Genomic DNA, 26,976 nt, shown 5'->3' on the forward strand with positions numbered 1-26,976 from the left:
CCTCTTCTTCCTGTCCATATTCCTTTTCTGCACCAACTAGTGTTACTACTCCCTTTCTGGTTTCTCTTGCCCCAGAACCAAATTTATTTTTTTTAATTAATTTTATAATTATAACATTTTTTGACAGTACATATGCATAGGTAATTTTTTACAACATTACCATTTGTACTCCCTTCTGTTCCAAATTTTCCCCTCCTTCCCTCCACCCCCTCCCCTAGATGGCAGGCTTTCCCATACATATTAATATGTTATAGTATATCATAGATACAATATATATGTGCAGAACCGAATTTTGTTGTTGTTGTTGTTGCACAGGAAGAATTGGATTCGGAAGGTAAAAATAACCTGGGGAGAAAAACAAAAAATGCTAATAGTTTACACTCATTTCCCAGTGTTCCTTCTCTGGGTGTAGCTGATTCTGTCCATCACTGATCAATTGGAATTGGATTAGCTCTTCTCTATGTTGAAGATATCCACTTCCATCAGAATACATCCTCATATAGTATTGTTGTTGAAGTGTATAATGATCTCCTAGTTCTGCTCATTTCACTCAGCATCAGTTGATGTAAGTCTCTCCAAGCCTCTCTGTATTCATCCTGCTGGTTATTTCTCACAGAACAATAATATTCCATAACATTCATACACCATAATTTACCCAACCATTCTCCAATTGATGGACATCCATTCAACTTCCAGTTTCTAGCCACTACAAAAAGGGCTGCCACAAACATTTTGGCACATACAGGTCCCTTTCCCTTCTATAGTATTTCCTTGGGATATAAGCCCAGTAGTAGTACTGCTGGATCAAAGGGTATGCACAGTTTGATATCTTTTTAGGCATAATCCCAGATTGGTCTCCAGAATGATTGGATTCTTTCACAACTCCACCGACAATGCATCAGTGTCTCACTTTTCCCACATTCTCTCCAACATTCATCATTATTTGTTCCTGTCGTCTTAGCCAATCTGACAGGTGTGTAGTGGTATCTCAGAGTTGTTTTAATTTGCATTTCTCTGATCAGTAGTGATTTGGAACACTCTTTCATATGAATGGAAATAGTTTCAATTTCATCATCTGAAAATTGTCTGTTCATATCCTTTGACCATTTATCAATTGGAGAATGGCTTGATTTCTTATAAATTAGAGTCAGTTCTCTATATATTTTGGAAATGAGGCCTTTATCAGAACTGTAAAAATGTTTTCCCAATTTCTCAGAACCAAATTTATAAGATTACAAGCCATCCCTCAACTGATAAATGGTCAAAAGATATGAATAGACAATTTTCAGATGAGGAAATTAAAGCCATCTATAGTCATATGAAGAAAAAACTCTAAATACTCTAATTTTCAGAGAACTGAAAATTAAAACAATTCTAAGACTGGCTAAGATGACAGGAAAAAGGTAATGATAAATGTTGGAAGGGATGTGGAAAAATTAGAACACTTAATACATTGTTGGTGGAGTTGTAAACCAATTCAGCCATTTTGAAGAGCAATTTGGAACTCTGCCCAAAGAGTTGTAAAAATGTGCATATCTTTTGATCCAGCAGGGCCATTACTGGGCTTATATCCCAAAGAGATCACAAAAAAGGGAAAAGGATCCACATGTACAAAAATGTTTGTAGCAGCTCTTTTTGTAATGGCAAGAACTGGAAACTGAGTGGAAGCCCATCATCTGGGGAATGATTGAACAAATGATGTTATATGCCATAAGACATAATTTACCCAATGGACAGGATGTTTAAATTGTTTCATTGTAGCAAATGTTGTCTGAAATGAGCTACAACATGGAAGCAGTGTGGAATAGTAGAAAGAAGATGAGATTGTATTCAAGGAAGGCTTGAGTTAAAAATCTCCCCATGATTAATTGTTAATTCAATCAATCAATCAAAAAACCTAGTATATGCCAGGCAATGTGGTAGGACTGAAGTTAAAGTTTCTGCTCCAAAATAGGTTACAATCTAGTGAGGAATAAAATACATTACTATGTGTAAGTAAACACAAAATAGGAGAGTAGAGGTTCTAGCACCTGAGGGGAATCAGAAAGGACTTCATGTATAAAATAGGCCTCCAGCTGACTCTTGAAAGAAATCTGGGAGAGAAAAGAGTTGGAGGTAAGGAGGGGGCACATTCCATGCATAGGTCCAAGAGCTATGTGTGAGGAACAGTAAAGAAGAAAATTTGACTAGGCTGGTATGTGTATGAATGGGAAGGCCAAAAAAGTAAGAGAAGCCTGAATTGTGATGGGCTTTAAGGCCAGGCAAAGAATTTATATTTGAGTCACTGGAGTTTAATAGGGAGTGAATAGGATGGTAATAAGGTAATCAGATCAGAGCTAGGACTTAAGATTGGGGTGGGGGGAGAGAAGAAACCAATAAGACAATGGTGATAGAGCTAGACTAGAGGGATGGTTGTGTGGACAGAAAGGGGGGACAAAGCAAAGAAATGTTGTAGAGAAAGGAACAATATTTGGTAACAATGCAAATATGGATTAAATGAAAATAATGTTGCCAAACTGTATCATTCCTTAGAAGGCTGTCTCTTCAACTGGATTGTAAGCTACTTGAGAACAATTTCGCTAAAGAAACTAACACCCTCTGACAACTGATCAACTGGTTTGTCCTTGTAATTTCACTTATTCAAAATTAATCACACTTATTTTTCACTGAAAGTCTATAAAGATGATATATATTGATCTATGAAATCCCAAATTCACACTATAACAAGATCTTGGATATTGTGACAATTGCTGGCTACTATAGGAAGTAATGTTAAAACTGAAAGGAACCTTAAGAGATCGTGGAGCTCCTAAGATTTTGAAGATGCAAAAATTGAGGCCAAGAAAGTTTAAGGGACTTGCTCAAACTTACTCAGGAACAGAGAAGAGACTAACTCTAAGGTCTCCTGACATCTAATCCAAAACACTTTTCCATTAACCCACACCAAAGACTTGAAACACAAGTTCTTTTGGCCAATTTATCCAAAAACCCAAAAAGGATAGGGGATGAGGAGGGAGATAAGAGATACAAGCAGTCAACTCCACTGAGGAAAAGGAAGGGAATGACAGAGGAAGGCTAAGCTGTGGTAAAAAGTTTGCTATGGCTAGTTTATAAGCAAAATGAAAATTAATAAAAGTAAGTTGATTCTTCCAAAAACTTTAGAAATATACCATCAAAGCAATCACACTTGATAGCCCTCCAGGCCAAAGTTCATGATATTAGGCTCTGGTTTCTACCAACAAGTACATAACCACAACATTTCTTGTTTTCACTATTACATTAAAAAACACTCAGAGAGCTGGGTGATTTTGCACTCTAGTTCTCATGATTTCCAAGTGCTGCTGTCTGGGGACCCTGAAGGTCCTTCAGAATGTGCTAACTCCCTCTGGGAGCTGAGAAATGGCCTAAAGGCCAAAATCAGGATTTTCAAATCCAGACCAAAGCACAATGTGCTTTTTCAATGAAAAGAGTCATCCAGATGTTGGTAAATCTGTTCTCAAAACCATATTCAATCCCGGAGGTAGAAGGGATCTGGAGATTACTGTCTCCCCTCTTTGGACTCTATCCATCCTTTATGAACATTCCCTCTTCCCTCAAATTCCCTCTTCTTTTATGAAGCTTCCAACATCATTCTAGCCTATAGTGATCTCTCCCCAGTGTTCTATCCTAGATATTAGGTACTTCATTGTACAGTGATAAAAGCATGAACCTTGAGGTCAGGTCAAATCCTATCCCTAACAATTACTAGACACATGTTTCATTTTAATTCTCTAAGCTTCAAGAATTGGAAAAGGAGTGGATGCCCATCAACTGGGAAATGGTTGAACAAGTTGTGGTACATGAAGGTAATGGAATATTATTGTTCTATAAAAAATGATGAACAAGCAGATTATAGAAAGGCCTGGAAAGATTTACACAAACTGATGCTGAGCAAAACAAGCAGAACCAGGAATGCATTGTACATAATAACAATAAGAATGTAGGATGATCAACTATGAAAGGCTTGGTTCTTCTCAGTGGTTCAGTGATCCAAGGCAATCCCAAAAGACCTTAGTCAGAAAATGCCATCTGCATCTAAAAAAAGAACTAAGACTGAATGTAAATCAATACATGCTATGTTCACTTTTTTTCCCCATTTTTTCCATCTCTCCCTTTTGCTTTGATTTTTCTCTCCCAACATAATTAATAAGACAATATGTATTAAAAATAAACAAAAAAATTCTCTGAGCTTCAATTCTCCCAACTGTAAGATGGGGAAACAATATTTATAGTGTCCAATAGACTGTTTAGAGGGACAAATAAGATGGTAGATGTAAAGCATTTTGAAAATCTTAAAACACTAACCACATTTTTATCAACTATTATGATTTTATTATTGCTTTGAAACATTTATTTTGCTATATCAAATTTATTTCTCTCATTTTATTTTTTTTGCTGAGGCAATTGGGGTTAAGTGACTTGCCCAGGATCACACAGCTAGGAAGTGTTAAGTGTCTGAGACCAGATTTGAACTCAGATCCTCCTGACTTCAGGGCTGGTGTTCTATCCACTGTGTCACCTAGCTGCCCCATCTTATCTAAATTTTCATACTATCATATATCACCTTATTTTTATCTCTCCATCCCAGTTAAAATCTTGAATCCTCAAGTCCTCTATAAAGACCTTGGGTTACACATAGTCATTATTTAATAAATATTTGTTGAATTGAGTTGGTTGACTGTGAAGTACCATGAATAAAAATTTGTTGCATAAAAGCTTTTGTAAGTCAACCTGATGTTCTATATTTCATAGCTGGGAAAACAAGCAGACAAATAAATGACTTGCAAGAAAGGAAAGAGAAAAGATGTTAAAGAGAAATTGTGCCCCTAAAAGTGTGCTAACTCTCAGCACTTAGACCACAACTGACCCTGACACAGTGACATTTAGGTCATGACTTAAATGAATCTGCAGAATCTTTTGAATAAACAGTCCTTCCTATTAGCCAAATATTTGTTCGTTGTGAAGAACAACCCTACTCAGGTTTTAAGATAAACTGTTATTTAAACAATCTTCAGCAACCTAAAAGTCACCCAAACTAGATCCTATTTATACTTCTACTATCAATTCTCAATATTGAATCAAAATGTGTTTTAACATGAAGAAGAGAAAGTAGGCTAACACAACAGAAAATGTGCAAGGTCACTAGCCAGTGGTGTTGTCTTAGGCAAACCATTTCCTTTCTTCCAACCTCAGTCCCCTCATTTGTACAGTGATAAGCCTAGCTAAAATGCTCCAGGGTCCATACAGCTCTGAAATATTATCATTCCTGAGAATGTCATTATATCCCTTTTGTTTCCCAACAGGCACTCCGGCCCAGTCAATATATTCACTCTCAGAACAATTTAAGCTAATCAGGCCAAAACTAGTACAAAGAGCACTGGATAATAAGGCCTGGGTTTTTTCTATGACCTGTTCCACTTCCTGGTAATTGTGTGACTTGGGGCAAATCATCCTTTTTTTCTGAGCCTCTACTTTCTCATTTACAAAATGAGGATAACATCATTGGCCTGTTCTGAGGATCGAAAGAGATCAAATATGATAACCAAAGAACAAGATTGTATTCTAATCAAATGATAGCTGAAAATGGGCTCTTTGGCCACAGCAGCTCTTTTCCTTACCAACTGTTGTACTTCCAGTTTCCGATAAGTAGCAAGGCACTTTTGACTTGGCCTTGTTGCCAGATAGTGAATCTGCAAACAATGTCACTGAGTCGAAGTACCCTGAAAAGGTAACCTACTATAATGGAACAGAATACTGGGTGGAGAGGGAGAAGGCCCAGGTTCCAATTCCAGTTACTAAGCAGACTATGAGAAGACACCAAAGCTCAGACCACCATGGCACAATGACATTTAAGTCATCATAATTACCCATGTGACTTTGGTTAAGACATTTAATCTTTCTGAATCTCAGCTTCCTCATCTATAAAATAAGCAAATCGATCTAAAGCTTCTCTAAACTTTATGATTTCATGATTATTTTGTCTTCTTGTCTTCCCTGTTTTGAAATTCTGCATTACTATATTTAAGATATGGCTGCATGCTACCTCTTTGAAGATCTTAATGAAATGAGAACTTTAACTCTGACCAGTAGGTTAAACATTCACAGAAAAAGTCTTTATGTTCATCCAGTTTTGAATTGTCTGCATGATAATGATCAGTCATGAACTGTGTATATTCTTTAGAGATAAGACAACTGATTACTTTTCAGCCTACAAGTAGGATAAGAAGTACTCTAAGTATAATATGTAAGTGGGGAAGAGGTAGACAGGAGAAATGACAGCCTAAAATTTATAGCCACACATCTACTTAACGGAAACAGTAGAAAGCAACATGTACCAGATATGAAAAAGGCAACTTCTTGAGTGATGCTTAGTTTTGCAAAAATCCCAATATTAAGCCTCACAAATCAAATATCACTTTAATTTGTACACAAGGCCTTGCCAAGAGATGCCTTGCTAGTCTTTGTTTCCCTTTTCTTCTGCATTTACCCACGCTCTTGGCCCAGAGACAGAATACTCCCATTTGTTATTACTTCACTCTGACCTATACAATTAAGCAACACCACAATCCAATAAGTGCAATGGTTCAATTATTTATCTTCTGTCCTCCTTTGTCGGGTGCATTTTTTTTTAAATGAACAACAAATAGCAGGGGGAAAGCACCCAAGGGAAGTATTATATTTCTCTGAAGCTGAAGTATTTGCTTGGATGTGAAATCTAGCTAATATCCAGTCAGAAAGAGTGGGGAGGAATAAAGGAACAGTCTCTGAAAAGCCATTTATGCCTACCTAATTGCATTGGGATGGGAAGGGGTGAGGGAGTACAACAGGAAAACTGATATCCAAGCAACTCAATGGTTTCATGCATTCTTGCCAAGAAGTAAGACCATAAGATTTAAAGCCTTAGAGATAACAAAATGACAGAGCAACATTTATATGATGCTTTAAGATTTTCAAAGAATTGTTCTCACTACACACTGAGGTAGATGAGAATATCTTCATTTTAAAGATAAGGAAATTGAGATTCAGAAATTAAGACTAGTCACACAAATACTGTCAAAACCAGGATTTGAACCTGTCTTTCCTAACTCTTAGTCTGGCTCTCTTTCTGATATGTCACACCAGTTTCTCACTTAATCTGATCCTTTTATTCTACAGACAAGAAAACTAAGGCACCTAAAGTCAAATGCTGATTCTATTTATTACCTGAATTTATTTATTGTTTTAATCATTTTATTTATTTCCTTTATTACCTATATGATTTTAGAGGAAGATATTTAACCTCTGTGCTCCTCAGCATCCTGGAGACAATTTCTAAGGACCTTTTCAATTCTATTCCTATAAAACCTATCTAAGCGTCTGATTGTAAATGCAGCACTCTTTCACTATCCTAGGCTATCATTCCACTTGGATTCTAAGCAATGTAGCTATTTATACAGAACAGATACAAGGAGTATATCATGGGAGTCACCTCTCAACTCTAGATTCCCAGACATTTCCCTGATAACTCCCTTGAAGAAGGTTATGGGAGACAGAATGTCCTTGAAGAAGAATTATCTTCACTTAAAGAGTAACAGAGGGAAAAGGAAGAATGGATAGGAAAAAAAAAATTATTTTTCCTTGAAGGGGAGAAGATAGGACTGAAATCCAATGAAGAATGAGAGAAAGGAAATTAGAGGAATGAGAATGAGAGGATATTGACAGTCTTTTCTTGGAAAGAGAAAACCGCTTAGCGGTGTCTGGCAAATAGTAGGTGCTTAATAAATGTTCCTGACTGGCAAAGGGAGGAGTGATAAGGAAACGTTTTTTTCTCGGAGAGATGGGGAAGCTTCTCCCCTTAGAGAATGGGAGGAGAACAAATAAAGAGTGAGCCTGATTTTCCTTAGAGGAAAAGAAACCAGGCTCTCTCCCCGGGGGAAATTTAGGGGGAAAATGATGGGGAAGCCTGTGCTTACATAAGAGGGAGAAGGAGAGTCTTTCCCCGAAGCAGATGGTAAGGAGACTCGGGGAAGGGAAGACTCTCTCCCCAGGGATGATGTGAGGAGAACTGGAGGAGGGAGGACTCTTTAAGAAGGACAGGTAAAGGGGCAGGGAAGGTGGGAGGACTATCTCCCTAAAAGGAGTGAGAGGAGGGAGATGAAAGAGGGAAGGAGAGAGAATTCCCTCTAGGAGAAACAGAAGTGGGAGAGAGAAGGGGAGAAGAGGGAGGGAGAACTCTCCCCAGAGATGATGTAGGGAAGAAGAAACGGAAGAGGGACAACTATTTCCCCAAGGAGAAATGGGAGGAGGGAGCCGAAAAGAGGGGAGGAGGAGAGAGGATTGTCCCCCCACACTCCCAGGAGAGGAGGGAGAGGGAAAGAAGGAGAACGAGGAGGGAGGACCCTCTCCCTTCCCGGGAGCCCCGCCCCTCACCTGGTCCTGGAGCTGCGGCCCGTGACAGGCCCCGCGGCCCCGCTGCTGGAGTGGCCCAAGGCGCAGGCCAAGCGGGTAGTCCCTTCAGGCCGTGCAGGCGGCGGGGTGGCTCCGAAGCTTCCTCAGCTCAGTCGCAAGCTGAGCCCCTGAGCTGGAGGCGGCGGCACCCGGATGAAGGAGGAGTTACGTCTCTTAGTGGAGGTTCGGACTCCCGGGGTCCCTTCTCAGTTTAACGTCGAATCCCACTCCCCAGCCACCGCTACCGCCGCTGCTCCGGAAACGGCTGAGTAACAGCCCACTCAGCCAATCGCCACTAGGATCCCGAACAGCCAAGACCCACCCCTAATGCATAATTCATGAAGCTCCCAGTCTCCTCTGCCACTGACCGGACTGGGTTGACTAATTATGCCTCAGGAACCCCGCCCCGAAAGCCAATGAGCAAAGGCCGTCAGGATAAATTATGTAGAATAGGTGACGTATTGAGGGACGCCCCCGTGCGGGCTGTTCCCTAGGTGGCGCTGCTCCTCCCGCCGGAGCTCCGGAACAGCCAAGGCTAAGGCCACGGAAGCCCCGGAGGGAGGGAGGGAAGATGACGGGAATGTACTGCTGAAAACTCAGCTGAGTTCCTGGCAAGGAGTGACGTCAAAGGCATTTTAAATGCCCCTGGTGCGGCTCCCTCCTCCCTTCCCCTCCATCCCCCATGCCCACGCCGGACCCCTGGCCTTCCCGGGTGCTAGGCGAGAGTAGAATAGAGGAGCCACGTGGGAATGGGCCCATCTGGCAGCCCCTTCACACGCCACCCCTCCCGAAGCACCCGGCGCCAACTGGAAGGCCAAGGCCCAGGGCTGGGGACAACGAGAATGAATTGGCCCGGCCCTCGTCCACCTACAGGCTGATATTGCGACACTGAGCACAGCACGCAAGCAACACCCTCAGCCTCGCTCACGGAAATGAGGAAAGACGCGACACGTAAATAACTATGAGGACTAAACTAGGAGAAAGGGAAATTCGGTAGTCATAGATTTTCCCTTTCCTCTTCCGACGCACTCCGGACTGTTTTAAACTTGACCTTGGATAGTTAAGACTACACTACAGCCAGAGCCCTATTTTGCATACTAGAATAACATCATTTAATATCATTTTCTTAAATCGTCTGATTAACCCTTTGCTCTCGGCGAAAAGAGCTTTCATACATAGAAGAGTCTGCACCTATCTTAAGAGACTTATTAAAGGGCTCAAAGGTACAATTTTCAGTGAAAACAATCCAAAATTCTGGGTTGGAGTGTAACCTCAACCTCTCTTAGGCTCAAGTTCTACTAAACCCAACAGAAGTAATATGTTTTACCTGCTTCAACCTATAATTAATGTTTTTAAGACGAGAGATTGTGTACAATATCCCAAGAGTTTTAGGATTAAGACTACCCTGAGACTTGTGGGGCAGTCTGATTCTTAAACATGTTACTCTCTCCAACCACACCTTATTCTGTGCAATTTCTGCACCTGTCCTCTTATATATCTTTCATAAGAAATCTTCGAACCATGTCAAGTTCAAGATGTCTTGGAACAGATGCTATTCAATACAATGGTTAAATAAGATTTCAGAAGACTGATTAAAAATGTGCTGGATCCATCTGACAAGTGATAGGATTAATACATACATTATCAGACATCATCACTAATTTAGCCATTAAAATGTGAGCTCCTTGAATGCAGAAACTGTTACTTTCCATTTGTATCCAAATAGATACAAAAGAAAGCATGCTTTCTTTGCCCATCCCTACCTCCTCATTCATTTGAGAATAGATTCTTTATATTGATTCGGGTGAGGTCCCTTTAAGATTCCTTTCTGATTCTCAACCCCCCCATGGCTGAAGAAGCTAAGACCTTTGATTCACAAATCCTGGTCAAAAGCACCCTTTGAATTCCTATGGGAGATATCCGGGCTCTCCCAGGCCCCCATGGGATCTGAGGCAACTTGGGCTGTCCCAGATTGGCTTCTGGCTTGAATTCCAGAAAGGGGTAGAATTTGCTAGGTGGGGGTTGGGAAACCTGAGCAGATCATTAGAATGGGGGCTGGGAACACAATATCAATCATTGGGATATCACACAGGAATACTCAGTAAAAGACATAGATCTCTCTTACTACAAAACTACTCTACATTGAACTTGAGCTATTCTTGTAGTAAGTATAAGGTAGGGGTGACTAGAATACAACATCTGGCCGTGTTCTATCCAGAAGATAGGCAATTGCTTCCACTGTCTAAAAGATGTAGACAACAATGATCGGTTTCTTGGTTTCCCTAACTACAATGTAAGAATACTGGCAACTGATTCAGGAGGAGCCATCCCCTATTTGGTCTTCCAACACACCAAAAACAAGATAGTTAGGGTTCAGATTTCCTTAGATGAGTCTTGAGACTAGCCTTCAAATTCACTAGTATCCTCTTCTGTCACCTGAGCATGGATGATTGAAAAGAAATCTTGAAAATATAGCTGCTTCACAAGTTCAAGGGAGGAACTCCTGAGTCATTTCTGGCTACCCACTGGTAGATGATTCCTACATCTTTTAACACTCATAGAGAAGATATCCCAAGACTAGGGGAAAAAGTCCAGTAGAAAGGATAGACAGAAATCCATACTTGTGAATTATATAGACAACACAGATCGGGGGAGAGGGTAAAATATCTGTTCAGCAATCCTATAAAATACATTTGAAGAGAATAAGTAGATCATGGGTTCTCTCACAGTTTAAGTATTTAATATGGGATTATAAGTTTTGTTATAAAGGTTTTTGGTTTTTTGTAGTAGGGGGGGGGGGAAGCACATACATATGTAATCAACGCAGAAATTTGCTCTTCCTTTTGCCATTCAGAATTAAGTGAAGTCAAAGCCAAATCCACAAATCATAAAAATTCATAGAATCATCTCTTCTGGAAGGGAGCTTAGAGGTCCAACTTTGTTGTTTTGAATGAGAAAATTTGAGAATCCAATTTTTTTTTTATTTAGAATTTTTTCCCACAGTATATATGCATGAGTATTTTTAAAAAATAATATTATCCCTTGTATTCATTTTTTCAAATTATCCTCCCCTCCTTCCATTCCCTCCCCCCAATGACAGGCAAACCCATACATTTTACATATGTTACAATATAACCCAGATACAATATATGTGTGTAAATACCATTTTCTTGTTGCACATTAAGTATTAGATTCCGAAGGTATAAGTAACCTGGGTAGATAGACAGTAGTGCTAACAATTTACATTCACTTCCCAGTGTTCCTTCTCTGGGTGTAGCTGTTTCTATCCATCACTGATCAACTGGAAGTGAGTTGGATCTTCTTTATGTTGAAGATATCCACTTCCATCAGAATACATCTTCATACAACATTGAAGTGTACAGCGATCTTCTGGTTCTATTCATTTCACTCAGCATCAGTTGATGTCTCTTCAAGCCTCTCTGTATTCCTCCTGCTGGTCATTTCTTACAGAGCAATAATATTCCATAACCTTCATATACCATAATTTACCCAACCATTCTCCAGTTGATAGACATCCATTCATCTTCCAGTTTCTAGCCACTACAAAAAGAGCTGCCACAAACATTTTGGCACATACAGGTCCCTTTCTGCTCTTTAGTATTTCTTTGGGATATAAGCCCAATAGCAGCAATGCTGGGTCAAAGGGTATGCACAGTTTGATAACTTTTTTGGGCATAGTTCTAAATTGCTCTCCAGAATGGCTGGATTCTTTCACAACTCCACCAACAATGTATCAGTGTCCCAGCTTTCCCACATCCCCTCCAACATTCATCCTTATTTGTTCCTGTCATCTTAGCCAATCTGATAGGTGTGTAGTAGTATCTCAGAGTTGTCTTAATTTGCATTCTCTGATCAGTAGTGATTTGGAACACTCTTTCATATGAGTGGATATAGTTTCAATTTCATCATCTGAGAATTGTCTGTTCATATCCTTTGACCATTTATCAGTTGGAGAATGGTTTGATTTCTTATAAATTAGAGTCAGTTCTCTATATATTTTGGAAATGAGACCTTTATCAGAATCTTTAACTTTAAAAATATTTTCCCAATTTGTTACTTCCCTTCTAATCTTGTTTGCATTGTTTGTACAGAAACTTTTTAGTTTGATGTAATCAAAATCTTCTATTTTGTGATCAATAATGATCTCTAGTTCTCCTTTGGTCATAAATTCCTTTCTCCTCCACAGGTCTGAGAGGTAGACTATTCTCTGTTCCTCTAATCTATTTATGATCTCATTCTTTATGCCTAAATCATGGACCCATTTTGATCTTATCTTGGTATATGGTGTTAAGTGTGGACCCATATCTAATTTCTGCCATACTAATTTCCAGTTTTCCCAACAGTTTTTTCCAAATAATGAATTTTTATCCCTAATGTTGGTATCTTTGGGTTTGTCAAAGATTAGATTGCTATAGATGTACCCTTTTTTGTCCTTTGTATCTAATCTGTTCCACTGACCGACTGGTCTATTTCTTAGCCAATACCAAATGGTTTTGGTGAATGCTGCTATATAATATAGCTTTAGATCAGGTACACTTAGACCACCTTCCTCTGACTTTTTTTTCATTAGTTCCCTTGCAATTCTCGACCTTTTATTCTTCCATATGAATTTTGTTATTTTTTCTAGGTCATTAAAATAGTTTCTTGGGAGTCTGATTGGTATAGCACTAAATAAATAGATTAGTTTGGGGAGTATTGTCATCTTTATTATATTCGCTCAGCCTATCCAAGAGCACTGAATGTCTTTCCAATTATTTAAATCTGACTTTATTTTTGTGGCAAGTGTTTTGTAATTTTTCTCATATAATTCCTGATTATTCTTTGGTAGATGGATTCCCAAATACTTTATACTCTCAACATTTGTTTGGAATGGAATTTCTCTTTGTATCTCTTGCTGTTGCATTTTGTTGTTGATATATAAAAATGCTGAGGATTTATGTGGATTTATTTTGTATCCTGCCACTTTGCTAAAATTCTGAATTATTTCTAATAGCTTTTTAGCAGAGTCTTTGGGAGAATCCAGTTTTTCAACTAGTTAGGAAGTAGCAGCATCTTTTTGACCCCTAAATCAACTCTGACTCCAGATACAAAGTGCTTTCCCTCCTCTAGCTGTAGCAAGGGGAGAAGGGAAAGCAGCACATATTCCTAAATAAGAGAGCTGGGGCAGAATTCCCAGGATTATCTCTGAGGGGGGATGGGGGTGCCCAGGGGTATCCTGATTATTCACTGAACCTTGAGTGGCAACAACACCGCTATTTCCTTTCACAAATCCTCTAGGGCAAACCTACCAGAGAACATTAAGGAGCAAGCTTCTGGGGGCCAGGAAGAGAGCAAGAGCAAAAAGAGAGGCTGAGGTAAAGCCTAGATACCCTAATGCAAGGCTTGATATCTGGTGGGGTAGATGTCCTGGCATTAATAGGAAACAAATTTTAACTCCTCATCTCCAACCAGGGATTTGTATCCCCCACCTCCACAGTTAGTGTTTGGCTCTGTTCTCTGTCCACTGTGTAAAAAATCAGCCTGCAAGACATCTCAAAATGCAGACCAATTCTAGAGGAACAGAATGTGATAAAAACTACCTTTACTCCATAGAAAGAGACAGAGCACAGACCCAAGGAAGATAAAGTTTTGAAACAGGAAAGGGTAACTAGAAGGAATTGAGAAAGGAAAAAGAGCTGAAGCCAAAAAGGTTTCAGAAGTTGGCCAAGACCTTGAGCCCCAAGGGTACCTCCTTTTTTTTGAAGCCTCCAGTCTCATTTGTTGTGTCTACTTCATTATCTCAAGGCCAGTGAGCTTTCACTGCCCCATTCTTCACTTTCCCTCTGCTGGCAAGTATCACAGAGGTCTTATCACCTCTGAAGGCTGAGTGGGGGAAACTGAGGCAAGGGGCAGCAGCCTAGAGCCAAATACAGCTGCTTTCAAAGCTAAGGGGAGAGGAGGGAATGGATGGACTTAGTCATCTCCACTTGATTATTCTAAGTATACACATTGCTGCTTGGCCCCTCTGAGGATAGACCTAGACAGACATGCTGAAATACTGGTTTATTGATTGAATGAGAAAACAATGGTTTGATTTCCATTTCTGGAATAGAGGAGAGAATAGCATGGAGAATCCCCTCCATACTCTCAATACACAGGATCACTATCTATCCTAGACCTGCCCTCTTCTTCCCTCCCCACTCTTCAAAGAGCTCAGTCCAGATCCTGAATCCAGGAACCAGACACACAGCAAGGGAGAGAGACCATCTGCAAGAACTGCCCATGGTTTATAAACCAATCCCCTCCTGAGGGTCCTAAGTTAGGCCACTGATAGGATTCAGGGCCCCAAGAGGGAGCTTAAGAGTCTTAGAAAATACTGGAGAATCCAGTTGGCACAGGTAGAGGGAATGAGTCACAAAGCTCCTGCTTGACACCTTGGGTAATACCTGAGGAAAAATTTCTTGACAAGGTCAACAGTGTCACCCTGAGGTTGAGTGGGAAACTTCTGCCTCCCTAGTACAAAGTTCTGTCCTAATAGCAAGGCTTCACTCTCAAACTGGCTCTGGTGGAAGGGGGTGCCCTCAGCCAGGCTCTTCACCAGCATCTCCACAAAGAGCTTCCATCGAGGGGCATAGTAGCCGGCCACCAGTCCTGCAAGTTGCTTGTTGGCATAGTCCAAGATGTTCCCTGTGGGCCCCCACAAGGTCAGCTGGTAGAGGGCATTCTGCTTATACTGCCAGGCCTCTGCCTCACTGACTGACATCTCCTGGGCCTGCTCCAGCCAGGCACCTAAAAGGAACCGCTCATCACTGGCCAGCAGATCATCCAAGGAGGGCAGCAGGTCAAAAACCAGCAGGCCTCCAACAGTGAGCAAGGCCGGCATTGCTCCCGCCTCAAAGGCTGTCCTGAGCTCCTCATAGTACAGGCTCACCAACTCCTGGGCAACCTGCCTTGTGACATCCAGCAGGTCATAGCGAAAGGCAGGGCTAGAGGCCAGCACTGGGGCCGCTTCCAACAGTAGCCTCCAGGCCTCAAATACATCACTGCGGTTGTACCAGACAGAAATGTCCAGGTGAAGGGACGGTCGCTTCACCAGTGGGCTGCGGTTGTGGCCAGTGCACAAATCACCAGAACAGTTGTAGACACTTTGGAGCAGCAGCCTCCAGGCAGCTTCTGCATGGGAGTGGGGAGTCCCATACCGCTGGGCTGCAAAGCCCGCTACCCAAGCCCCTAGGTTAGACAAGGGACCCTTCTGCCAGCCCAGCTCAGCCATCAGGGCATAGACTACTTCATTCTGATTGATGCCTTCTGGGACAATGCCAGTACCCACAAAGGTGGAATTGGGAAAGAGCCGGGCATCTGAGGGTCCCCTGTTCACAGCGTCCAAAGCCCCAAAAAGTCCATGGTTTCCCCCAAAATTGTGCAACATGCACCAGATGAATGGCTGGCCGTAGAAGGAGTCAGTACGGGAGTAGACAGGCTTGGATTCAGCATAGAGATCAAGGACAAGAAGGCGGCCAAGAGGCACGGCCTTTAGCACAGCCTTCACCTGGGGGGGTTTCCAGAAGTCAGGCTGGTGTTGAAAAAGCCAGCCCTGGAGAAGCCACACAGCATCAACATCCACTGTAGAAAGAAGGGATAGCTGGTGAGAGAAGGAAAACACCTGGGTGTCTCCCACAGGGAACTCAAGCCTAGACTCTGACCCTTGAGACCCATCCTACATTGGACCAATGTAGCTCTCTTACCTTACCTTAGGTTCTCTGGCCCTAGTGAGTCAGGTACTGCCTACTATGTGCTAAGTACTAGAGCTACAATTAAAGGGGAAAATAGTCCTTGCTCTTAAAGAGCTCATATTCTATCAGAAGGGACAACATACAAATGGCTATGGAAAAATAAGATACAGCCAGGATGTACTAGAGACAATCAGCAGAGGGAAGGCACTATTGTAAAGGGAATCAGGAAAGCTTCCTGGAGGAGGTGGCTCATTAGACAGGAAGACAGGGAAAGGCAAACATGATGAAAAAAGTTTAGACATGGGGGACGGGACAGAGTCAGCAGAGAGTCTTCTTCTAGAAATAACAGGAACATTAGTGTCCAAGAGTAATCGGGCTGGACAGAGATGGACCTGGGCTTGAAAGGAGTCCGAGGTAGGAGGAAGTGTATAAGTCAGAGAGAGTTGCAAAAATCAGTACAATATATTTCATTTTGGAGGTAATGAATACCACTGACATTAACAGAATGAGAAATTAACATGTTCCTTTTTGGACATTATTAAAACAGTCCATGTGTGAAGTGAGGATGAGGGGATGGCTGTGATAAAAGATTTGTACATAAGAGATGCTACAAAGTGACAGGATTTCTAAGTATAGGATGACAATATACTTGAAAGGAATAGGAAAGTTAACAAGATGGGAAGGATGAGGAAGGAAAGACCATAAGTTCAGCTTTGGACTAGTTGTATTTAAGACATTTATGGGTTATTCAGTTGGAGATGTCCAATAGGCAGTTGGACAGATGAGATTAAAGGTCAGCAGAGAAATTAGGGCAGGATTCAGAGATCTGAGAATAATCAATAAGGTGCAAATGATAGTTGAAGGAGATGGATGATATCACCAAGTGAAATTAATATAGAGGGAGGAGAGAGGGCCCAGGACCGAGGCCTCTGAGATTCCCAGGGTCAGTGGGGGTGACTCAGACAAAGTTCCAGTAAAGGAGACTGAGGAGTGATCATGGAGAACCAAAGAACAGTCACAGAGAGAAGGGAATCAAAATGTAAAAGACTGTAGAGGAGCCAGGAAGGACAAGTTTGGAGAAGAGAACCTCTGATTTGGCAATTAAGAGATCCCTGGGTCCCTGAGAGCAGTTTCAGGGAGGAAAGCTGAGACAGTTCCTGCAGGCAGCTTCTCAAGGTGAGGAGCAATGGAGAGATTGTGTTTCCTCCTGAAGAACATTTTGTAATGAAACTGTGAACACTGGGGCCAGGCTTTGAGCAGGGATCATGAGAGCAGCTCACATTTAAAGAGGGCTTCAAGCTCTGCAAAGCATGTAACACAGGGCAGTGTGTGCTATTATCCCCATTTTACAGATGAAGAAACTGAGGCTCAGAGATATTTAAGAGTTTCCCCAGGGTACCTCAGGCAGTGAGACAGGCTCACAGTCATTAACAGTCAATTTATCCTCAGCATCAGCCTCCTGACACCCCCCTACTTTTCCCAAACTTCTTCTTTCCTTTATGACACCCCCTTCCCTCCCCATCTGACTGATCTCTCCCCTTGCCCATCTCCCTCAGCACCTTGTTCTCCTCACCTGCAATCATGGCCTCATAGACTGCAGCTGTGGTGGCAGCCAGGTAAGCTGGCTCAGAGGAAGGGGGTTCCATTTCATTGAAGGTATCAGCATTATAGATGTGGTCAGTACCATATTCCTGAATCAGCTCCCTCAGGAAGAGGCTCCCAACCACAGGGAACAAGGGATCTTCAGGGGCTAAGAGGTAGGAGCAGGAGTAAGTACAGTTGAAGTGGCCCCACATGCCCAGATGGGTGACATTGGCCTGAGGGAACACCCTAGAAGGGAAGGGAGAGATATGATGAAGGGAGATTGAGGGAGCAGACAGGGGATGGGAGAGATGAGGGGCAGAATTATATTGATGGAGGGAAAATTTGACCAGAGTGCCTCCCCCTCTAATCTCCTTACAGAGGCCCCACAAAGGAGCTCTTTCTTTGTATCAAAGTGTTTCCTCCTTCAGGGATTAACCAGCAGAATCAAGGACTTATATGTAACTTTTTAGGGACATGGACCTCCTTTGGCAGTCTGGTGTAGTCATCCTCAGAATAAAATTTTCAAATGCAAAGGAAACCAATTCTATGAAAACACAATGATCAAAATGCTAAAACAAAACAACCAATCAAAAAACCTCAACTCAACTTCATAGAACCCTATGCAAGAACCCCCAAATAAAGTGAGCATTGTTTTTTGGCACAATGTCAATAAAATAATTGTATTGTGATCATTAATTTATAGTCAGAACTTTATGCTATTTAGTGGAAGGCTGGTGGGGAAGAACAAAGGCAAGGAGGCTGGAGAGAAGCTCAAGGCACAGGGTCCCATGAGTATCTTCTGTAATGGGAGTTTCCTTCAGGGGTTCATGGGTATTAGGGAAAAATGACTGGACTTGGAGTTAGGATTCAAGTTCTGCTGCAGACACTTATGCCCATAACATCTCTCACAAGAGACTTATATGTTATTGTTCTCCACCTTGGATCATAAGCTAATTTCCAGAAGGGATTATCTCATTCTTTGCATTTGCCTCCCCACCACCCAATCCAGCACATAGTATATGTTTAAGTGCTTAAGAAATATTTGATTGGGAAAAAAAAAAAAAGAAAAAGAAAAAGAAAGGAATATTTGATTGACTGAGTGAAGGCACGCAAAGTAGGGAAGTGCTTTTTTTCATGGTCACACAGTTTGTCAGCAGCAGAGTCAAGACCAGAATCCTAATTTGGCAGCCCCCAGAACAAGGTTCTTTCTGCTTCTTCCCATAAGGTTAATTCTCCATTTATACAGGGTTTTTAGAATAACTTTTCTGTGGAGCAGTAGAATGAGGGCTGAGTTTATAAATAAGGGAATCAAGTTCAAATCCCAACTTTGCAGTTTCCTCTTCTGAGACTACAGATAAGATAACACTTCTTCAGGCTTCAGTTTAATCAGGCAATAAATACTTCTCAAGCTTAAGCTATGTGACAGATGGTGAGATGCAGACAAATGAAACATGCTTGCCCTAGAGGAACTGACATTCTAAGAGAGACAACACAAGGTGAGGAGCTGACATCCTAACAGAGGAGGCACAAGATGAAGAGCTGATCTCATAAGAGAGGAAACATAAGATGAGGAGCTACATCCTAACAGGAATCAGGCACCTCCGTTCGGTTACGGACCCACAAGGCAGATTCCAGGCCATCTAGTTGGGAGGGTACTGGCAGCTGGGGGACAGAGAAGGTCTCCCACCACAGGAGATGGCCTCTAAAGTCCCTCCCAATTCCAGATCTATGACCACTGCTGGAAACAAAACAGATCTCACTTTTCTGCCATTTGACAGAGGAAATGACTTGTTCCTTACCCAAGGTGACTAACAAGTGTCTGATCTGAGAATCAAATGGAGGTTTCCTCTTTTTTCTATCACCCTGCAATTTTCCTAGAGAAAGGCAGTGGAATGTCTTGTCCTCTGGATGGGAGATTGTAAACATGAATTGAGCACTAGGATGGTCTATACAGGCTGTCCAGTCTGAGCTCCTGATCATAGGGAAGAGGAAATCAGGCCTGGAAAGATTAAGCTAAGCAGGACTGAAACCCAGATCCTCTGACACCAGATATACCATGCTTATCACCGCCTCTCCTGGACGGGATCTTTGAATTTTGCCATCTATGGGCCTGCCTTGCTCTCTCTTAGTAAACTCACCTGGTAAATGCCTTGGGGACATGTCCAGCAAATGCAGGAAGCACTGCTTTCATCCCAAAAGATCTCATTCTCTCCAGAATCTGGTACTGGGGAGGGAAAAGGAAGGACAGCTGGGTCAGGCTCACCAGGAAGCTCTTCTCTCAGTCAGGAAGCCTCCTCTCCTGCCCCATTACCTGCAGGGAAGACTGCTTTCGATGCCAGGAGGAGGATAGGGGGCCAGCCCAGCTATGCAGGTTGCCCATTCGCTCCCATGCCAGGAAGGCTGGGCCAGTGAAGTACTCATCTATCTCTGTCTCATTCAGGCCCAGGGTCAAGTACACCTGGAGAAAAGAGAGAGAACCCTGATAACCAGCCTTCTTTTGAGTGAAGCAGTTATCTTCATACAGATTTCATTTTATCCTCAGTTCCATGTGGTAAGACAGGGCAGGTATTATTATCCCCATTGGACTCAGGAGAAAACTGGTGTCCCAGTCTGGGTGGGGGGAGGGGAGGAGGGGAAATCATCTGCCTCCCGGGCTAGTACTTTCCTAAATATTCCAGAATGCCTCTTGCTCGGCCCCTCCCAACAAACTTAGATAATTAAGGCAGCCATCAGGCCAAATTAGAAGTAGATTCGTGGAATGGCAGGATGGAAGGGGAGCCAATCTTTCCTATTACAGAGAAATAAACTGAGACCCAGCGAAGTACGTAATTTGCTTTTCTCCAAACAGAGAAGGGAAAAAAGAAAGGGAGAGAAGGAAAGGAAGAGAGAAAAGAGGAAGGAGGGAGGAGAAAGGGAGGAGACTGGAAGAGTAAGAGGAGGAAAGCAACGAGAGGAGGAAGAGGAAGGAGGAAATATGAGAGGAAAAGGGAGGGAGGAAGAAGAGGGGGGAGGCGAGGAGGAGAGAGGAAGGACCCCAGGAGGGAGGCAGCGAGAGGAGCGCGCACAGAGGGGGGTGGAGGAGGGAGAGGAGGCTGCGGAGGAGCGCAGAAGCGGCTCTCAGGGCAGCCCGGACCCACCCTCCGCCACACGGCCTCCTGCCCGACGGCGGCCAGCGCCAGGTTGATGCCGTTCAGGGCCATCCAGTCGATCTCACGCTCCCAGCGCTCCCAGCCCCACCACACGAAGGAGTAGCTCTGCGTGCACACGTTCTGGTAATAGCGGTACCTGCACGGAGGGCGGGGTGAGCTCGGCCCGGGGATCTCCCCGCGGCCGCCTCCCCGCGCCCCGTTACCTGTTGGGCGTGCTCTCGGTCAGCGGCGCGGGCACTGCGGGCAGAGGGTCGGGCAGGCGCAGCTGCGCGCCCGACCACGCCACGTGACAGCCGCAGAAGGCGCGCAGGTAGCGGTGCAGTCCGGCCGCGGCCGCCACGCCGCTGGAGCCGGCTACCTGCACGGGGGTCCCGCCGCCGCCGCCGCCACTCAGGCGGAACGCATCGGCGCCCGGGGCCGGCGCCAGGGAGCGATTCACGGACACGGAGAAGCCGGCAGCCGCCCGCGCGCCCAGCAGTCGCGACAGCAGGCCCCGCACGGCCGCTGCTTCGCGGGCCTCGTCCCCAGCCACATCGGCCCCCGCCCGGCTCAGGAGCAGGCAGGCGAGAACCGCCGCGGCAGCCGCCATCGCTCTCCCCTCCGCGCCCAGCAGCCAACTTTCAAGTTCCTCGACCAATCGCCTAAGACCCTGGAGGGGGCGGTGCCGCTGCTGCCCAATCAACGGCCTCCATCTCGTGCACGTGATTTTGGAGTTTAAAAGGACCTAGCGTACCTGTCTTCCGGTTTGGTTTATGAAAGTTTGGTCCAACTACTGGAGCAGCCCATCGTCCACTTTGAAGTACGAGTCACTGACTTCCCCTTCGGACTTAAATGTCTTTCTTCCGCTTCTGGAGCTAGGGGTTGCAGTGGCTAGATGCAATGGCTCAGAAACGGGAGCTCTTCCCTAAGTGAGCCACTTAATTTCGTTCACCATATTTTCCTCATCTGCAGCACGATGCTAACAAGAGCACTGCTCTTACAGGGCTGTTATTGATGCAATATGTGACGCATTTTGCAAACTTGAAAGCTACAAACGCTCTTTGCTGCCACTACTAGCACCCCCATCACCACCTCACTATTATTACTATCCTTGTCTTAATTATTTCTGTAATCAATCATCAAAAATGCATTAAGCCTTCGGTGCTAGCTGCTGAGAATGCAAGATAAGACTGAAATAACGCCCGCACTTGTTTTACCCCCGCTAAATTCTTTGAAGCTAGAACAGAGGTTACATCTTTATCTTTATCTTCCTCACCGTGCAGCACTGTGCCTTGCACAGCAGGAAACAGCTAACAAATGTAGTCCTGTTTTGTTGCAGTGCCCTCTGCTGAGTTAGGCATTATGAAGAAAAGAGGGAAGAACACTGGACTTGAAGTTGGCTGAACATCTTCAAGTCCCAGCAATGCCACTGATTTTGTTTATGTGAACCTGAATAAGTCTAAAACTTTTTTGAGCTTCATTGGTCTTGATGAGAACTAGAATTGGGGCAACTAAATGAAATTAGGTTTAACTGAGGTCTAGTGGCAGGTTGGGGCACAGGGAGTCACATAGAGCTCCCCTGAAACCCCTCTGGATTCGACGCAAGGATACAGAGTTAAATGAGGTCTTGTGGCAGCAAAGGAAATTTATAGGAATTTAAAGGAATTTATAGACCCGAAAACCTAGATTGATAAAAGAATTTTATTGTAGGGTTTGGAAGTAAAGTCTAGTTAGTAAAAGGTGTTAGGTAAAGAGAGGAGGACACCAGAAGTTCCGGTGGACAGAAAATTGTCATGTTTGGAACCTCTGCAAAAGAGAGGGCTCCAGCTTGGCTCTTTTATAAGGAGAGATTTAGCTAAAGCGGCCTGTGGGTGAGTCCCAAGTTGGTTCCTCAAGGGGTTTCATCAAGGGCTAGAATTTGCTAGATTGGGTTTGGGAAATCTGAGCAGATCATTAGAATGGGGGCTGGGACAGCCCAAATTGCCTCAGATCCTATGGGGGCTGAGAGAGCCCCAATATCTCCCATTGTAGTTCAGAAGGGTGCTTTCCACCAGGACTTGTGCATCAAAAGTCCTAGCTTCTTGAATTGATCAGCTTCTTGAATTGATTGGAAGAGACTTCAGAGATCATCCAGATTGGTGATGTCAAATTTAAATAGAAAGGGAACATTTTGGGCTATATATTAACAAATTAACATTATTTTTTCTGTTTTTTTTTTTTGTTTGTTTGGTTGGGATTTTTTTGTTAAATATTTCCCAATTATATTTTAATCTGGGTTGGGCCACAAGTTTTAAGACCAACTTCCTTTTTTTTTTTTTTTTTTTTTTAAATTTTAATCGTTTTTATTTACCAGATATATGCATGGGTAATTTTACAACATTAGCAATTGCCAAACCTTTTGTTCTAATTTTTCTCCTCCTCCCCCCCCCTCCCGATGGCAGGTTGACTAATACATGTTAAATATGTTAAAGTATAAATTAAATACAATATATGTATACATGTCCAAACAGTTGTTTTGCTGTACATAAAGAATCGGACTTGGAAATAGTGTACAATTAGCCTGTGAAGGAAATCCAAAATGCAGGCGGACAAAAATAGGGGTATTGGGAATTCTACATAGTGGTTCATAATCATCTCCCAGAGTTCTTTCGCTGGGTGTATAGTTGGTTTTATTCATTATTGAACAAATGGAACTGATTTGTTTCATCTCATTGTTGAAGAGGGTCACGTCCATCAGAATTCATCATCATATAGTATTGTTGTTGAAATATACAATGATCTCCTGGTCCTGCTCATTTCACTCAGCATCAGTTCATGTAAGTAGGACCAACTTCCTAGACTCTCTAAATTACAGAAGAGGAAATTGAGGCCCTGATAGGTAAGGGACTTGCTCAAAGTCAGGCAGGGAATAACCGGTGGAAGTAGAATTGAAACAGACACACACACAATTTCAGAATTGGAAGTTTTCTTCCAACATGTATTGGAATAAGGTTCACTTCTATGACATATCTAATAAGCAGATCTTAACTAGCCCTGCTTCTAAAGGTCCATCAAGGATTAGCCCCATGCCTCCCATGGTTGAATGTAATTATTAGAAAATACTCAAGTCTGCTTTTGCATGCATAGGTCCTATTTCTGCCCTCTGGAGCCTAACCAAACAACTTTTAGGAAGAAAGAACCCTACTGGTCATCTTTCTACCCAACACTGTCATATTACATTTGAGGAAATTTGTTGTGAGATATTGAATGATTTATCCAGAGTCTCATAGGCTAATTAATGACCAAACTGGGGTTTGAACCCAGGTACTGTGACTAGAAATTCAGCAGAGAATCCCTCTTTTATGGGTGCACCTTAAACATTTGGACATAGCTGTTATGTTTTTATTCTCTTCCTTTCCTCAAGCTAAATCCCTGCAGCCAGTTTCTCTTTCCCTATAACTGCTCCCTTCCCATCCTTTCACCCTCATCCCCAAAATACAGACTTTTGATTTTTTCCCATGATATGACATCAGAAGTTCTTGGTAAAATCCCGTACTAAGGAATGTCTGACCACTGCTTACATTTCCTTTGCTGGCTCATAATACATATTCTTTCTCTTAATTGTGGAGGATACATATATGTATAATGAGAGAGAAATGTGTGTCTGAACAAAACAAAAATCCCAGTGTGGAAAATATCTCCACCAATGTACACTAACAACTTTCAGCCGCTTAGAGCCTAGGTCACTAAGAGTTTAAGAAAGCTGGCCACGGTCACAAAACTAATATTTGTCAGATAAAGGTCTTGAACCTAGAACTTCTTATTTCAAGGATTCTAGCTACTATTATAGGCTGCTTTGGGGCTGTAATTGCAATGTAAAATAATAATTTCCTGTACTGAAACCAAACTTCAGCATTTGTAGAAGAGTAAGTAAAATGGGACCAGTCTCTGAGGTTCGGGGAAAACAGCCCAGTATGTAAATGACATCCTCTAGAGAAATCCCTTTCTTATACAAACTTCAAAGGATTTACAGTCTCCTGAGAAACTCCTTTGATATACAAACTTCTCCATATCCTTTAGAAGCAGAGACTAATACAAATCCTGTTGTGTATAAAATAAAGATCTCAAGCTGTGCCTCCTAGCAATATGGGAGATATTGCCTGCCAAGACATCTTGGTGTTCTTTTCTAATCAATAAAGCCTTTCTTGTCACAGATTTGAGTAGGTGAATTCTTTCACCATGAATCCAGCCTTGGCACTTTGGAGGGAGAAGGAAGAGAGAGAGAGGCAGACAGACAGAGAAAGAAATCACAGACCCATCTCTGCCCAGAGTATCACACCCTCTTCAACTAGATTTTATTTGTATTCTTAACTAACCAACCTTCACTGAGCTACTACCACAACCTATGTCTTCCCTGAAGGCATGATATGACTGTGAGTTAGGTAGTAATGGCTGATTTATTTTTTTAAGGACATGTGACTTCAATAATAAAGGGAATACTCACTGAGGGAGAAGAAATTCCCTACATCCATATAGGTCAGCTCTTGGGCTATCATTTACAATATGAGAATGGCTTTGATCCCATTGAAAGGTTAAATGATTTGCCTAGGGTCACATCAGAATTATATTATTAGACTTGAACCCAAGTTGTCTAGTCTTAATAGGCTAGTAAGCATCCACTGAACTAGGCTGCTTCTTGATTAATGTAAAGAAATAACACATCTGGATTATTATTTCTCCAATGAAGGAAATTAAAATTTAGAGAAGTCTTGCTCACAGCTGCAGAACTATTAAGTATCAGAGGAACCAAACACACTTAATTCAAAAGACCCATTCTCTGTTACATCATCCTCTATAGTCTATATCATCATCTTCATAGGCTCATAGGTCTTCAGAGCCAGAAAAGATCTTAAATCAGATTTGTCCGACCTTTTATTTTACAGAGGAAGAAAATGAAGCTTCTTTTTGATGATGTCTGCACTCCAGAATTAGCCCTACCTCCCCTGCTTTGTCCCCATTGCTTTAGACTAACATCCCAATTCTCTGCCATCCTAAACTAACAAAATTTATGGTAGCTCCCATTTTTCCTTTAGGGTCTAACTCCAAATACTCTGGAGATGTCAGCTAGTGAATCTAATGTGTGGCAAAGTTCTGGAAAGAGTGAAAAGTTCAGCCAGCTAATTCTAATTTATAGACACAGTTTAACAATTTGTTTGCTTTTGTTAAAGCTAGAGCTAGAAGGAACTTTTAAGGATCATCTCGATTAGATTGTAATCCAACTCCTTCATTTTATAGATAAAGAAATTAAGGCCCAGAAAGGTTAAGACTTCTTCAAAGTCACAGAGATTAGGTTGTTTGGTATAATGGAGAGTCCTGAATTTGAAGAGGGAGATTCGACCTGCATTCATATCTCAGCTTTATCACTATATCTTTAGGTAAACCACTCATTCCCTATTGATCTGTTACTTCTTTCTAAAATTAGAGTTGAACTAAATGATGTTCAAAGTTCTTCTCAGTTCTAAACCCTAGGAGACTATGATATATATACATATAAGATATATGTATATTTGTGTGTGTATGTATATATATATATATATATGTGTGTGTGTGTGTATACATATACACACACACACACACACCCCTTTGTTGTCTTAACATGGAGAGGTAAGTTGGTGGGAATGATGGAACTTTCTTACTTAGTGGGAAGAAAGGAGAGTGACATGGCAAAATGGCAGAGAAAATGTTAGGGCGATAGAGATTTGAAGTAAATGCCCTCACATTCTATCATCTAGTCAATCGTCTATTTTATTTATACACAAAGCCAGCTCTGCCTCCATTTGTTACAGCTGAGAATTAGAATCTGGATCTAAGAGACACATGAAGGCACTTTATGGAATGAGATGGACGATAGATAATAGGCTATCTTGAACTTCTTTAGATCATTGTTTTAGGACCAGGAGGAACCTCTGGGATCATCTGGCACAAACTAGATCAATCTAATTTATTTAGCAGATGAGAAAACTGAAGTCCGGAAGATAAACAATTATTTTCCTAAGGTCACATAACAGACAGTTGAGCTAGTCCCT

At 42.3% G+C, this 26,976-nt stretch overlaps 2 protein-coding genes across 3 annotated transcripts in view; both read right to left on the bottom strand.

The window, feature by feature from the left end:
- STAT3 (signal transducer and activator of transcription 3) overlaps nt 1-8,755 on the bottom strand; it is a 58,091-nt gene extending 49,336 nt beyond the window's left edge. For both annotated transcript variants that reach the window (XM_074261580.1, XM_074261579.1), the window contains exon 1: nt 8,449-8,755. The gene's annotated coding sequence lies outside the window, so the exon portion shown is untranslated. The remainder of the gene's footprint in view (nt 1-8,448) is intronic.
- A 5,759-nt stretch (nt 8,756-14,514) lies between these two features.
- LOC141539201 (alpha-N-acetylglucosaminidase-like) lies at nt 14,515-21,556 on the bottom strand. Its single transcript, XM_074261592.1, has 6 exons — nt 21,136-21,556; nt 20,921-21,068; nt 20,095-20,241; nt 19,922-20,007; nt 17,773-18,029; nt 14,515-16,089 (listed from the first exon to the last, which is right to left on the bottom strand). The coding sequence occupies exons 1-6, from the start codon at nt 21,519-21,521 to the stop codon at nt 14,879-14,881; spliced, it is 2,235 nt and encodes a 744-aa protein (XP_074117693.1). The 5' UTR covers nt 21,522-21,556; the 3' UTR covers nt 14,515-14,878.
- Nucleotides 21,557-26,976: the final 5,420 nt, after the last annotated feature.

This window comes from Sminthopsis crassicaudata, chromosome 4, assembly GCF_048593235.1.
Source record: "Sminthopsis crassicaudata isolate SCR6 chromosome 4, ASM4859323v1, whole genome shotgun sequence".
Lineage (NCBI taxonomy): Eukaryota > Metazoa > Chordata > Mammalia > Dasyuromorphia > Dasyuridae > Sminthopsis > Sminthopsis crassicaudata.